The sequence below is a fragment of the Lutra lutra genome, chromosome 14 (genome assembly GCF_902655055.1).
Source record: "Lutra lutra chromosome 14, mLutLut1.2, whole genome shotgun sequence".
NCBI lineage: Eukaryota > Metazoa > Chordata > Mammalia > Carnivora > Mustelidae > Lutra > Lutra lutra.
In genome coordinates this window covers 46,838,137-46,852,426 of record NC_062291.1, presented here as the reverse complement: position 1 = coordinate 46,852,426, position 14,290 = coordinate 46,838,137, and the positions used below count along the sequence as shown (strand labels likewise).

Sequence of the window (14,290 nt, the reverse complement as noted above, 5' to 3'; positions counted from 1 at the left end):
TGCAATCAAAAATGGAGGCTCTCACTTCTAGGATAAATGAGGCAGAAGAAAGAATTAGCAATATAGAAGACCAAATGACAGAGAATAAAGAAGCTGAGCAAAAGAGGGACAAACAGCTACTGGACCACGAGGGGAGAATTCGAGAGATAAGTGACACCATAAGACGAAACAACATTAGAATAATTGGGATTCCAGAAGAAGAGGAAACAGAGAGGGGAGCAGAAGGTATATTGGAGAGAATTATTGGAGAGAATTTCCCCAATATGGCAAAGGGAACAAGCATCAAAATCCAGGAGGTTCAGAGAACCCCCCTCAAAATCAATAAGAATAGGTCTACACCCCATCACCTAATAGTAAAATTGACAAGTCTTAGTGACAAAGAAAAGATCCTGAAAGCAGCCCGGGAAAAGAAGTCTGTAACATACAATGGTAAAAATATTAGATTGGCAGCAGACTTATCCACAGAGACCTGGCAGGCCAGAAAGAGCTGGCATGATATATTCAGAGTACTAAATGAGAAAAACATGCAGCCAAGAATACTATATCCAGCTAGGCTATCATTGAAAATAGACGGAGAGATTAAAAGCTTCCAGGACAAACAAAAGCTGAAAGAATTTGCAAATACCAAACCAGCTCTACAGGAAATATTGAAAGGGGTCCTCTAAGCAAAGAGAGACCCTCAAAGTAGTAGATCAGAAAGAAACAGAGACAATATACAATAACAGTCACCTTACAGGCAATACAATGGCACTAAATTCATATCTCTCAATACTTACCCTGAATGTTAATGGGCTAAATGCTCCAATCAAAAGACACAGGGTATCAGAATGGATAAAAAAACAAAAACCATCTATATGTTGCCTACAAGAAATTCATCTTACACTCGAAGACACCTCCAGGTTTAAAGTGAGGGGGTGGAAAAGAATTTACCATGCTAATGGACATCAGAAGAAAGCAGGAGTGGCAATCCTTATATCAGATCAATTAGATTTTAAGCCAAAGATTATAATAAGAGATGAGGGACATTATATCATACTCAAAGGAACTGTCCAACAAGAAGATCTAACAATTTTAAATATCTATGCCCCTAACGTGGGAGCAGCCAACTATATAAACCAATTAATAACAAAATCAAAGAAACACATCGACAAGAATACAATAATAGTAGGGGATTTTAACACTCCCCTCACTGAAATGGACAGATCATCCAAGCAAAAGATCAACAAGGAAATCAAGGCCTTAAATGACACACTGGACCAGATGGACATCACAGATATATTCAGAACATTTCATCCCAAAGCAACAGAATACACATTCTTCTCTAGTGCACATGGAACATTCTCCAGAATAGATCACATTCTTGGTCCTAAATCAAGTCTCAACCGGTATCAAAAGATTGGGATCATTCCCTGCATATTTTCAGACCACAATGCTCTAAAGCTAGAACTCAATAACAAGAGGAAATTGGGAAAGAACCCAAATACATGGAGACTAAACAGCATCCTTCTCAAGAATGAATGGGTCAACCAGGAAATCAAAGAAGAATTGAAAAAATTTATGGAAACAAATGATAATGAAAACACAACAGTTCAGAATCTGTAGGACACAACAAAGGCAGTCCTGAGAGGAAAATATATAGCGGTACAAGCCTTTCTCAAGAAACAAGAAAGGTCTCAGGTACACAACCTAACCCTACACCTAAAGGAGCTGGAGAAAGAACAAGAAAGAAACCCTAAACCCAGCAGGAGAAGAGAAATCATAAAGATCAGAGCAGAAATCAATGAAATAGAAACCAAAAAAACAATAGAACAAATCAACGAAACTAGGAGCTGGTTCTTTGAAAGAATTAATAAGATTGATAAACCCCTGGCCAGACTTATCAAAAAGAAAAGAGAGAGGACCCAAATAAATAAAATCATGAATGAGAGAGGAGAGATCACAACGAACACCAAAGAAATACAGACAATTATAAGAACATACTATGAGCAACTCTACGCCAACAAATTTGACAATCTGGAAGAAATGGATGCATTCCTAGAGACATATAAACTACCACAACTGAACCAGGAAGAAATAGAAAGCCTGAACAGACCCATAACCAGTAAGGAGATTGAAACAGTCATCAAAAATCTCCAAACAAACAAAAGCCCAGGGCCAGACGGCTTCCCGGGGGAATTCTACCAAACATTTAAAGAAGAACTAATTCCTATTCTCCTGAAACTGTTCCAAAAAATAGCAATAGAAGGAAAACTTCCAAACTCATTTTATGAGGCCAGCATCACCTTGATCCCAAAACCAGACAAGGATCCCAACAAAAAAGAGAACTACAGACCAATATCCTTGATGAACACAGATGCAAAAATTCTCGCCAAAATACTAGCCAATAGGATTCAACAGTACGTTAAAAGGATTATTCACCACGACCAAGTGGGATTTATTCCAGGGCTGCAAGGCTGGTTCAACATCTGCAAATCAATCAATGTGATACAACACATTAATAAAAGAAAGAACAAGAACCATATGATACTCTCCATAGATGCTGAAAAAGCATTTGACAAAGTACAGCATCCCTTCCTGATCAAAACTCTTCAAAGTGTAGGGATAGACGGCACATACCTCAATATTATCAAAGCCATCTATGAAAAACCCACCGCAAATATCATTCTCAATGGAGAAAAACTGAAAGCTTTTCCGCTAAGGTCAGGAACACGGCAGGGATGTCCGTTATCACCACTGCTATTCAACATAGTACTCGAAGTCCTAGCCTCACCAATCAGACAACAAAAGGAAATTAAAGGCATCCAAATCGGCAAAGAAGAAGTCAAACTATCACTCTTCGCAGATGATATGATACTATATGTGGAAAACCCAAAAGACTCCACTCCAAAACTGCTAGAACTTGTACAGGAATTCAGTAAAGTGTCAGGATATAAAATCAATGCACAGAAATCAGTTGCATTTCTCTACACCAACAACAAGACAGAAGAAAGAGAAATTAAGGAGTCCATCCCATTTACAATTGCACCCAAAACTATAAGATACCTAGGAATAAACCTAACCAAAGAGACTAAGAATCTATACTCAGAAAACTATAAAGTACTCATGAAAGAAATTGAGGAAGACACAAAGAAATGGAAAAATGTTCCATGCTCCTGGATTGGAAGAATAAATATTGTGAAAATGTCTATGCTACCTAAAGCAATCTACACATTTAATGCAATTCCTATCAAAGTACCATCCATTTTTTTCAAAGAAATGGAACAAAGAATCCTAAAATTTATATGGAACCAGAAAAGACCTCGAATAGCCAAAAGAATATTGAAAAAGAAAGCCAAAGTTGGTGGCATCACAATTCCGGACTTCAAGCTCTATTACAAAGCTGTCATCATCAAGACAGCATGGTACTGGCACAAAAACAGACACATAGATCAATGGAACAGAATAGAGAGCCCAGAAATGGACCCTCAACTCTATGGTCAACTCATCTTCGACAAAGCAGGAAAGAATGTCCAATGGAACAAAGACAGCCTCTTCAATAAATGGTGTTGGGAAAATTGGACAGCCACATGCAGAAAAATGAAATTGGATCATTTCCTTACACCACACACGAAAATAGACTCAAAATGGATGAAGGATCTCAATGTGAGAAAGGAATCCATCAAAATCCTCGAGGAGAACACAGGCAGCAACCTATTCGACCTCAGCCGCAGCAACATCTTCCTAGGAACATCACCAAAGGCAAGGGAAGCAAGGGCAAAAATGAACTTTTGGGATTTTATCAAGATCAAAAGCTTTTGCACAGCAAAGAAAACAGTTAACAAAACCAAAAGACAACTGACAGAATGGGAGAAGATATTTGAAAATGACATATCAGATAAAGGGCTAGTGTCCAAAATCTATAAAGAACTTAGTAAACTCAACACCCAAAGAACAAATAATCCAATCAAGAAATGGGCAGAGGACATGAACAGACATTTCTGCAAAGAAGACATCCAGATGGCCAACAGACACATGAAAAAGTGCTCCATATCACTCGGCATCAGGGAAATACAAATCAAAACCACCATGAGATATCACCTCACACCAGTCAGAATGGCTAAAATTAACAAGTCGGGAAATGACAGATGCTGGCGAGGATGCGGAGAAAGGGGAACCCTCCTACACTGTTGGTGGGAATGCAAGCTGGTGCAACCACTCTGGAAAACAGCATTGAGGTTCCTCAAAATGTTGAAAATAGAACTACCCTATGACCCTGCAATTGCACTGCTGGGTATTTACCCTAAAGATACAAACATAGTGATCCGAAGGGGCACGTGCACCCGAATGTTTATAGCAGCAATGTCTACAATAGCCAAACTATGGAAAGAACCTAGATGTCCATCTACAGACGAATGGATAAAGAAGACGTGGTATATATACACAATGGAATACTATGCAGCCATCAAAAGAAATGAAATCTTGCCATTTGCGACGATGTGGATGGAACTAGAGGGTATCATGCTTAGCGAAATAAGTCAATCGGAGAAAGACAACTATCATATGATCTCCCTGATATGAGGGAGAGGAGATGCAACATGGGGGGTTGAGGGGGTAGGAGAAGAGTAAATGAAACAAGATGGGATTGGGAGGGAGACAAACCATAAGTGACTCTTAATCTCACAAAACAAACTGAGGGTTGATGGGGGGAGGGGGTTGGGAGAGGGGGTGGCGTTATGGATATCGGGGAGGGTATGTGCTATGGTGAGTGTTGTGAAGTGTGTAAACCTGGCGATTCGCAGACCTGTACCCCTGGGGATAAAAATATATGTTTATAAAGCTGTAAAAAAAAAAAAAAAAAAGAAAGAAAGGATGAATCCCCAAGTTTTGTAGCAACATGGACGGGACTGGAAGAGATTATGCTGAGTGAAATAAGTCAAGCAGAGAGAGTCAATTATCATATGGTTTCACTTATTTGTGGAGCATAACAAATAGCATGGAGGACAAGGGGAGATGGAGAGGAGAAGGGAGTTGAGGGAAATTGGAAGGGGAGGTGAACCATGAGAGACTATGGACTCTGAAAAACGATCTGAGAATTTTGAAGGGGTGGGGGGTGGGAGGTTGGGGGCACCAGGTGGTGGGTATTGTAGAGGGCACGGATTGCATGGAGCACTGGGTGTGGTGCAAAAATAATGAATACTGTTATGCTGAAAAAAAAAATTAAAAAAAAAAAAATGATGTCTTCCACAAACGAGGTTTCAGGAGTGACAGTGTACCCAGGGGAGTGGAATAGATGTGAAATGAGATGGGACAAGATGTGCAGCTGGGAAGAGAGCTCACACTCAGATCAGGGTCCTAAGGCTGTCAGCCCCTGAGAAACCCAGAGAATCTTGAGTGGAGTTAGGCTCCACCTGAGACTGGGCCTTCCCAAACGTGCCCCACTGCCTAAGAGTTGAAGAGGCCTATGGCTGAGAGACCAGGTGGAGCCTGACATTCAGAGAAAATCCCGGAGGGGGCAATGTTACCTGATCCAGTGACTCTGGAGGTTCTGCAGAGAATGTGGGACCAAGGCTAGGACCTTGCTTGGTGCCTTCTGAGCCCTTCCTGCTAGGATCGAGTAGGCTGAGGAGACATAGTCCAAGAGGGGTTTCGTCTGGATGTTGGAGAAGCCAGATGGCACAGAAGCTAGAAAGACCCAGAGGTGTTGCCCAGGAGGGTGACAACAGGAGAGAGATGGAGAGGCTCCAAGGAGTTGAGACAGGTATTAAGGAGGAAGAGAGACTGCTAGAGGCAGACTGAAGAGGACTGATGTCCCTCCCATGGACAGAGCTGGGAGTAGGGCCAGAGGGGCAGCACTCCCTGGGGGGAGCCTATTGGGCTAGACACTGGGAAGAGGTGAGAGTTCCCCCATACTTGGGATACTGTCACAAAATACGAATCTTCCAGTGTATGATGAGAGAGGAGGGGAGAGTGCTTCCACTGAACAGACAGTGCCTGGTGTAGTTTCCACTGGCCCCAGTTCCCAGGCCTCACCTCCTGGGCTGGGCTGGGCTGGGCTGGGTGGGGCTGGACCTGGGGCTCTCAGGTCTCCCCCATAGCAACACCTGCACTCTCCACAATGAAAAGCCTTCTTGGGTCCACATTCTCCTAGACTGGCTGTGCCAGCCTAGCTCATCACATGGGATTAGCCTGAACCTAAACCCCCAGCCTCTCCTGTGTCCCAGTCCCACCCATAAGATCTCCCTTCACATTGGTTGTCTGGCCACAGACCCGTGGCTGCCAGGGGATCACTCCTTAGGGCCACTTCAGGCTTTGGCCTTTTCCAGGAGCACATGAACTCAGGAGAGCTACTGTGCTCATGAAGCAAGCTTGCTACTTCCTTTAGCACCAGTCCAGAAGGGAAAGAAGCTTGGGGAGACCAGGTCAACCTCAGGGATCTTTGGCAGTGGAGGATGAGACAGAGCAGGAGCATCAATCAGCAGGATGACTCTTCCAAACTCAGCCTTACCTGTTGGAGGATAGTGTGCCTTCCTGAGGGACCTGGTAACTTCTAGCATCCCTGCCCATCACATTGTGAGTGGGATTCACAGTGACACCTCCATGGGTGTGCCCCACATTCACCCTGGGGCCTTGGGGGTCCCCCAGGTCTGTGTGCCTGAAACTGTGACGAGTGCAGAGAAAGCCAGGCCATACCCATGGGACTAGCAAAGCAGCATCTCCCACCCTATGCTCACCCGATGGGAGACAGTGGAGGCCTGAGCATGGCCTGTCAATATCAAGGACAAGGGGCTGAAGGTCATGACCGGGCTCCTTGACTTGTGTCGTGTCCCCGCGAGACAGATGTACACTCTGCACAGTGGCTGCAGAACAGCTTGGGGCTGCCTTTACTATCAAGCCCAAGTTACACTTCAACCACGTTTCGGATTTTTTTTTCGCTGCTTTATCTCCAGCTCCCTTAGGTGTAGGGTTAGGTTGTGGACTTGAGGCCTTTCTGGTTTCTTGAGGAAGGCTTGTGTCGCTAAATACTCTCCTCACTGTCTTTGATGCATCCCAAAGATTTTGAACAGTTGTGTTTTCATTTTCATTTGTTTCCATGAATTTTTTTAAATTTTTTTTAATTTATTTTCAGCGTAACAATAATCATTGGTTTTGCACCACGCCCAGTGCTCCATGCAATCCGTGTTCTCTCCAATACCCACCACCTGGCTCCCCCAACCTCCCACCATGAATTTTTAAAATTCTTCCTTAATTTCCTGGTTGATCCGTTCATTCTTTAGAAGGATGCTCTTTAGCCTCCATGTATTTGAGTTCCTTCCAACTCTCCTCTTGTGGTTGAGTTCTAGTTTCAAAGCATTGTGGTCTGAAAATATGCAGGGAATGACCCAAATCTTTTGGTACCGGCTGAGACCTGATTGGTGATCCAGGATGTGATCTCTTCTGAAGAAGAGATCATGGGCACTGGAGAAGAATGTGTGTTCTGTTGCTTGGGAATGGAATGTTCTGGATAGATCTGTGATGTCCATCTGGTCCAGTGTGTCATTTAAAGCCTTTATTTCCTTGTTGATCTTTTGCTTAGATGATCTGTCCATTTCAGTGAGGGGAGTGTTAAAGTCCCCTAAGGTGGCTCCAGGATGGCTTGGGGCTGCTTTATTTTGCTTTTCTTTCTTCTTCTTCTTCTTTTTTTTTTTTTTGAAATATAGCTGACACACAAAGTTATATTAGATGTAGATGTGTAGCATAGCGATTGCACAATTCTATACGTATGTTACGCTCACCACAAGTGTAGCTACCATTTATGACCATACAACATCGTTACAGTATCACAGACTATATTCCTTATGCTCTACCTTTCATCCCTGTGACTTTTTCATTCCATAACTGGAAACTAGTATCTCTCACTCATCTTGGTCCATTTTAACCCTCCCTCCAACCCCTTCCCCTCTGGCAACCATCAGATAGTTCTCTGTGTTAATGAGTCTATTCCCGCTTTTTTGTTTGCTCGTTGCTTCTTTGTTTTGTTTTTTGATTTCACATATAAGTGAAATCATGTGGTGTTTTTCTATCTGACTCAGTCATTTAGCATAATAACTTCAGATCCATCCATGTTGTTGTAAATGGCAAGATCTCATGGTGTTTATGGCTGAATAATATTTCTAGATGGCATAAACCAAACTTCTTTATCCATTCATCTATCATTAGACACTTGAGTTACTTCCATACCATGACTTTTGTAAATAATTTTGCATTGAACATGAAGGTGCAAATATCTTTTTGAGTCAGTGTTTTCATTTTCTTTGAGTAAATACCCCATTGTGGAATTAATGGATCATATAGTAATTCTATTTTTAATTTTTTGAGGAATGTTCATACTGTTTCCCAGGATGGCTGCACTAGTTTCCATTCACACCAACACTGCACGAGGGTTAGCTTGGGCTCGTTTGAGTAATCCACACCTCATACCACCACAACCCCTTTTCTGATTTTTTTCAGAAATGAAATACGTGACAGTCTTGCTGAACTCCAGAATGTAGTACCTTCGGGAGCCACAAACATGCAGGAAGGATTTAAAATGGTACCGAAACTAGAGCTCTGAGGACCTCTGCTTTATGGAGTTCTTAGAGTGTTCCTGGGTCCTCCCACTGCCCTCCCCCAATACTCCTTCATTTCCTTGCAGGCAAATGAGCAGATTGAACAAGAAAACACTAAAGGTAAGTTGCCTGGTAACTTCACTGTGGGCAGGTGTGGGGGCAGAGCAGGCCTGGGCTTCAGGGAGGTCTGGTGCAGACCCTCGTCTTACTTACTTACTATCACTGACTCTTGGAGCAAGGTGCTGTCCTCTCTGGGCCATGGGTCCCTCCTCTGTGCAGGGAGGTTGAAAATCATCCCTAGTGATGTGTCTCAGAGTAACATGGGACCATACGTGTACCTTCTAGGTTCTTGGTAACTGAGAGGTGCTTGAACTACACTTGGGCTGCCTGAACAAGAAAACAGAAAAGCTAGGGGACCGAGAGCAGACAAGATTCCATTTTCAGAAAAAAGCACTGGATTTCCCCCTTGCTATCCACACTTTGTCTCCACCACATTTCTGGCCCTGGCTCCCTTCCCTTCAGTTCCTTCCCTCTGGCTAATGTCATCCTGTGACTGTGTCCCCAACACTGGAAAAGGCTGTGCTCTGCCCAGAACCATCTTCATCTAGACTGTAGGGTCACAGCCCTTGCCGGGAAGGAAGCGTAGGCCTGGTGGGGAAGGGCACTGAGCTGGCCATGGGGTCCACAGCCCGAGAGTCTCCACCTTGTCTTCTGGACCCCTGGGTGCATAGATAGAGCAGGAATTTCTGAGGGCACTGCCCTGAGCCAGAGCCAGGCTTTCCACTGCCCTGCGGGACATCTGGTACAGTCGAGTCTGGCTGTCCGTCCCTTTGCTCAACTGAAAGGCTGATGCTTGTGCAGTGAGGTAGCTGGAGTTACCTTTCAGAACAAGGGTCGTACGTCTGGTCATAGTGACAGTTCAGTAGGAAGGGCCAGAGCAAGGCTCAGCGCTGTCATCTATAATGTAGGTCCTGGCTAAGGCCCTTCTCCCTCCAGGGCTGGGCTGCTAGCCCTCCAGACATTGCTGATGGTGGGTACTCGGGTTGGGGGGCCTCTCCTCCGAAGGAGGAAGTGTGGGGAACAGCACTGTGCTCCAGCAGCCTGTGGAGAGTCACCCTGGGGGCCTTTACTGATCAGGCCACTGCGTGCTGCTTCTGCAGGGAAAAAGATTCCCATCGTGATTATCTCTCTGACTGACGGAACTCTGCTGCCACAGCCCTTTGAGGATACCAAGTTCGAAGTGAGTCCCATCCATTGTTACCAGTATTCTGCTCCACATAGCTGGTGACTTATACTCAACACTTTCATTCTCTTAGGCTGAAGAGGCTCGGAGACTGGGGGCCACTGTTTACGGCATTGGTGTAAAAGACTATAGGAAAGACCAGGTAATTCCAAGCAGGTAATCAGGTGCCACCTGTGAGCCTAGATGAAGAAAGCTTTCATAGGTGGCTTTCCCAGGGTTACATGAGGATGGACCTGTAACCCATCACTAGTGTCTGGACAGCAGATAGCCACTGCAGAAACAAATGACAAGTGTGTAAAACCTGCTGCTGATGGTGCTGGTGGAAGGGCTTTCCCTTTCCAAAGGGTGGGCTGCTGGCCGATACCAGAGTCTGGCCATCGGAGTCTAACATGACATGAGGGAAGAGACTCTTTCCTGGGATGGGGACTTCTGTGTCCTCAACCCCTGGCCATGGGCCGCAGGCACCTCCTCTGTCTTATAGCTGTTGGAGATTGCTGACAGCCCAGACCACGTGTTTGCAGTGGACAATGGATTTAAGGATCTACGAAACATTGTAGGAAAAGTGAGTGAGGGATGAGAGAAAGGGAATGGGGTGACATCTCACCACAACTCCCCATTACTGTCCCTGACCTGCCACCCACCCCCTCTATTCCAGCTCGCAGCTAAGTCTTGTATTGATATTACAAATGTGGAGCCTTCCTCCTTCTGTGCAGGAGGTAAGAGCTGGAGTCACTGTTGTCAACCCGGGGTGGGGGGGCGGTGTTGTACGTGCTGGATGCATGGTGCATGCGGTGGGAGCATGTGTGCGTTGTGAGTTTCAGTGTGTGGTGCGTGCATGCAAGGGGTGGTTTAGAGAAAGGTACATGGGTTATAGAAGTAAGTAGATCTTTCTATGAGGTGTGTATGCCAGGGACCGTCGTGCAGGTATGCGTGTGACTCTGTTTTTTGGTTTTTGACGTAATGTACATACACCTCTCTGCGTAAGTTTAAAATAGTACCATTATTTCATATGCACATACGGCAAAATGATTACCAAAGAAGTTTCATGTGGTAATTTTTCTAAACCCGAAAACCAAAAGTTGAATATGTAACAAGAAAAAAAATATATTTACAAACCTTCAACAGAGAACTGTAAAATGAAATCTGAGAATATATAAAAAGCACAGCACATCAAGAATAATTAGGGACAACTCCTACAACACAAGTCCGATTCAGCATTTAAAATATCAGTGTAACTTACCACATCAGCAACGTGCAGAAGAGAAACATTATCTCAATGGATGACTAAAGAATTGGACACAGTTCAATGGCCAGCGTCATACTGGGAACGTAGCCAGACAGAAGGCATCCATACAGATACAGCTAACATCTCATCCAGTGGTTATGGGGAACTCCTCTCCCTCACATCTGGAACTTCACAAGGGTGCCCTCTCCCCATCCAGGGGTCCCTGTGTCAGTCTGGTGAGAACTCCTATGCAGTGACTACTGGGACAGAAGCCCCCTCTCCGTAATGGGCTCTGTGTGTGCCCACTGGGGATCAGTACAGCGGAAGTGGATGGATAAGCACATTTCTTCCACTGCTAACAGCACTGAGCTGGATCCAGCCAGATGCAGACCCAGAGGCTGGCTCTGGCCTCTGCACTCGTAACTGTAGGGGCATAGTGCCACAGACCACGGGGTCAGACAGACCTGTGTTCACATCTGGCTGTGCTGCCCATGAACGTGCCACCCGGAACAAACCACTGAACATCTGTGAGCTCCCCTCTTGTCTCCAAGAAGTAGCAATAACAACACCCATGAGCAGATGTGAGACGGAAGGCCAGGGGATTTTATGAGGACTGGCACAGGATGTAGAAGTTGGTCAGCCCTAAGCAGGAGTAGTGGTACTAATATTCCCATCATCATGGTGCCCCTGGCCGCAGTGCTGAGGCCATGTGTGGAGGGTGTGGGGAAATCATCCCGGATGAAAGCACCTCCAGCCAAATAAGCTGTGAGCCGCAGCTCTCTGATTCGTCCTGTCTTCTGCACCAACCTGCAGCGCGAGGGGGGGAGGTGGGGAAGACACCCCACACAAGGAGGCTCTTCTGGTTTAAAGCACTGAGCCGTATAGCTGACCTGACAGCTTCGTTTCTCTGATTATGTCCCCTGGACACGCACAGGCCATGGCGTCGCAGCAGCCTGTCAAACTGCAGGTGCAAATGGCAGTCATCGCCCCTCCCCCATGGTGGCCAGGCCAGGGTGACAGGTGCCTGCCACACACCCACTGACAGCTTAACTCAGCATTTCCTGTTCTGACCTTTTCAATTGTTGCCCTCTTGAGGAAGCTGCCACAACGTGACAGTCACTGGGAGGCCAAGCTCAAGGCAGGATCCTGGACCCCAAATGAAATCAAAGGAGGCATTTCATCAGGCTGTCATTCGAAATAAATCAGTGGGTCAGGGAGCCTTGGGAAGCAGATGGGATGAGCATGAGAGACAGGACCTTTTCAGTCTCTTGGGATGCTCTCCATGGTGAGGCAGAGGCCTCTGCTAGCCTTCCTGCCTCTATGCCTGGGCTCTAGCCCATCCTTGGCTCAGTGTCCTCAAGCCCTGTGTGGGTGTTTGGTGTTAGTGTGACTTGTGTGAGTGTCTGGTCTTTGCAAGGTGCATAAATCCCATGGCCAGAGCACCTAGAAAAGCTGGCAGGGGTGAGCACAGACTCCTCGTTTCTCCACCGTGGTGGCTCAGGCTGGCATCTCCTACACAGGGCCCGAACGTACTGAGCAGGCCCCTTCCTGAACCCCAGCCTGGCCTGGGAGTGTGAGGTCCCTAGCCCCCATCAAGGCCAGGCAGGTCTCCCCTCAGCTCTAAGGCTGGGGCGAAGGGTGACACTGGGCTTCCTGCAAGCCCCTCCGTCCACTTTCCAGGGTTCAGTCCACCCCTCCTTTGAGGCCTCACTCCCAGGAGTCTACCCCTTGCCCCTTCCCTGATTCATTGGCCCCTCTGGATTCCCACAGCCCTTGCTCTGTCCCTCTCATTAGTCACTTGTCACGTTGTACCTGCCGTGACTTTGCCTTGGCTGTGTCACCGTTTATTTTTACCATTCAGTACTTTGATATTTTCTCAGACTTTGTGAAGGAAATTTCCAAACCTACAGCAAAGTGGAAACACCAGTACAAGAAACAGCCCCATCTCCACTACCTGGGTTTTACAGTTCATATTTAATATCTGACCATATTTCATTATAGTTTTGTCTATCTAGTGCTCTCTCTCTGTCTTGCAAACACACCCATCTATGCCCACACACAAAAACAGACACAGTGCATCTTATTTTTTTCTGCGTTTCAAACCAGCTATAGGCATCAGGCTACCTCATCCCCAAAACCCATCATTCTGTATGTATTTCACTATTTACACCGATATTTGTAAAGAGTTCTCTTTTAAATTGCAGCAAACTTTAGTGTATCATTTGATGACTTCTGGTAAATGCACACCCCCAGGAAGACCCAGAGTTTACCATTGACCCCAGAAAACCCCTCAGATCACTTGCCGGGCGATCCTTGCCCCCCTCCCCCCATCCTGAAGGCAACTGCTCTTCTCAGTTTTTCTCCCATAGGCTAGTTTGCTCCTTTACAACATCCTCTCGGTGGACTCATGTGGTACGAACACTATGTTTGAACATCATGCTTGCTCTGGTACTCTTGGCATGGTGGTTTGGAGATTCATCCTTCCTGTGTGTGTGCTGGCTGGACTTGGAGTTTTGTGTCAAGGAGGAAGGCTGGAGGGGGCACCTTGTCATTCTTTCTTCTGTCTGTGACTGGCCCAGAGCGAGTCCGTGGTGGCACGTAGTAGGACCCAGGGCAGAGGACGGCTCTCCTCAGAGATCCAGTGAGCAGGGCCTGCACTGTGTGCAGAGGGCAGGGTGGGCTGTGTGGGGCAGGAGCCCCCAGAGGGGGAAGGCAAGACCCACGGTGCTGGGCAGAGACACATTTGCCACCAGCATGGGTAGCTGCTATCCATCTACCATGATCAAGCTCCCCTTTCATCCCATCCTCTGTCTGCCAGAGGTAACTACCACAGATAATTCATCGTATGTCTATACAGAGCTATCTAAATATGCTTTCCAAGGATGTTTTTACATGAATGGGGTCGTGCAGTATGTAACATTCCCCAACCATCAGTACATATTCCATTCTACAGATGGAGGAAATTTCTTTCACTAGTCTCCCTGGTCAATATTCTGGTCGTTCCTAACATGTGGCTACAGCAGGCTGTGAACACCATGAGGCTCACTCTCTGTGGGCATGGGTCAGGATTCCCTGGGTCAATCCCACAGGTAGGATTGCAGCATGAAGAGGACACTCAGGATAAACATTGGTCAGTAGAGTCAGATTTCTCCCAAAGAGCCTGTGCCGAGCAGCAGGGGGGTGTTCCCAGAGCCCGACCCTCTCCAGGGCAGTCACGTCCACTCATGTGACCTTGTCAGTCTCATGGTCAGTGGGTTG

The 14,290-nt window shown here is 46.1% G+C and overlaps 1 protein-coding gene across 1 annotated transcript in view; it reads left to right on the top strand.

Annotated features, from left to right (window-relative positions):
* Positions 1 to 14,290, top strand: part of ANTXRL (ANTXR like) — a 57,141-nt gene that overhangs the window by 26,201 nt on the left and 16,650 nt on the right. The window contains exons 4-9 of the mRNA XM_047702547.1: positions 8,467 to 8,548; positions 8,651 to 8,684; positions 9,725 to 9,804; positions 9,881 to 9,949; positions 10,289 to 10,369; positions 10,463 to 10,523. Coding sequence (XP_047558503.1) covers positions 8,467 to 8,548; positions 8,651 to 8,684; positions 9,725 to 9,804; positions 9,881 to 9,949; positions 10,289 to 10,369; positions 10,463 to 10,523 — 407 coding nt within the window. The remainder of the gene's footprint in view (positions 1 to 8,466; positions 8,549 to 8,650; positions 8,685 to 9,724; positions 9,805 to 9,880; positions 9,950 to 10,288; positions 10,370 to 10,462; positions 10,524 to 14,290) is intronic.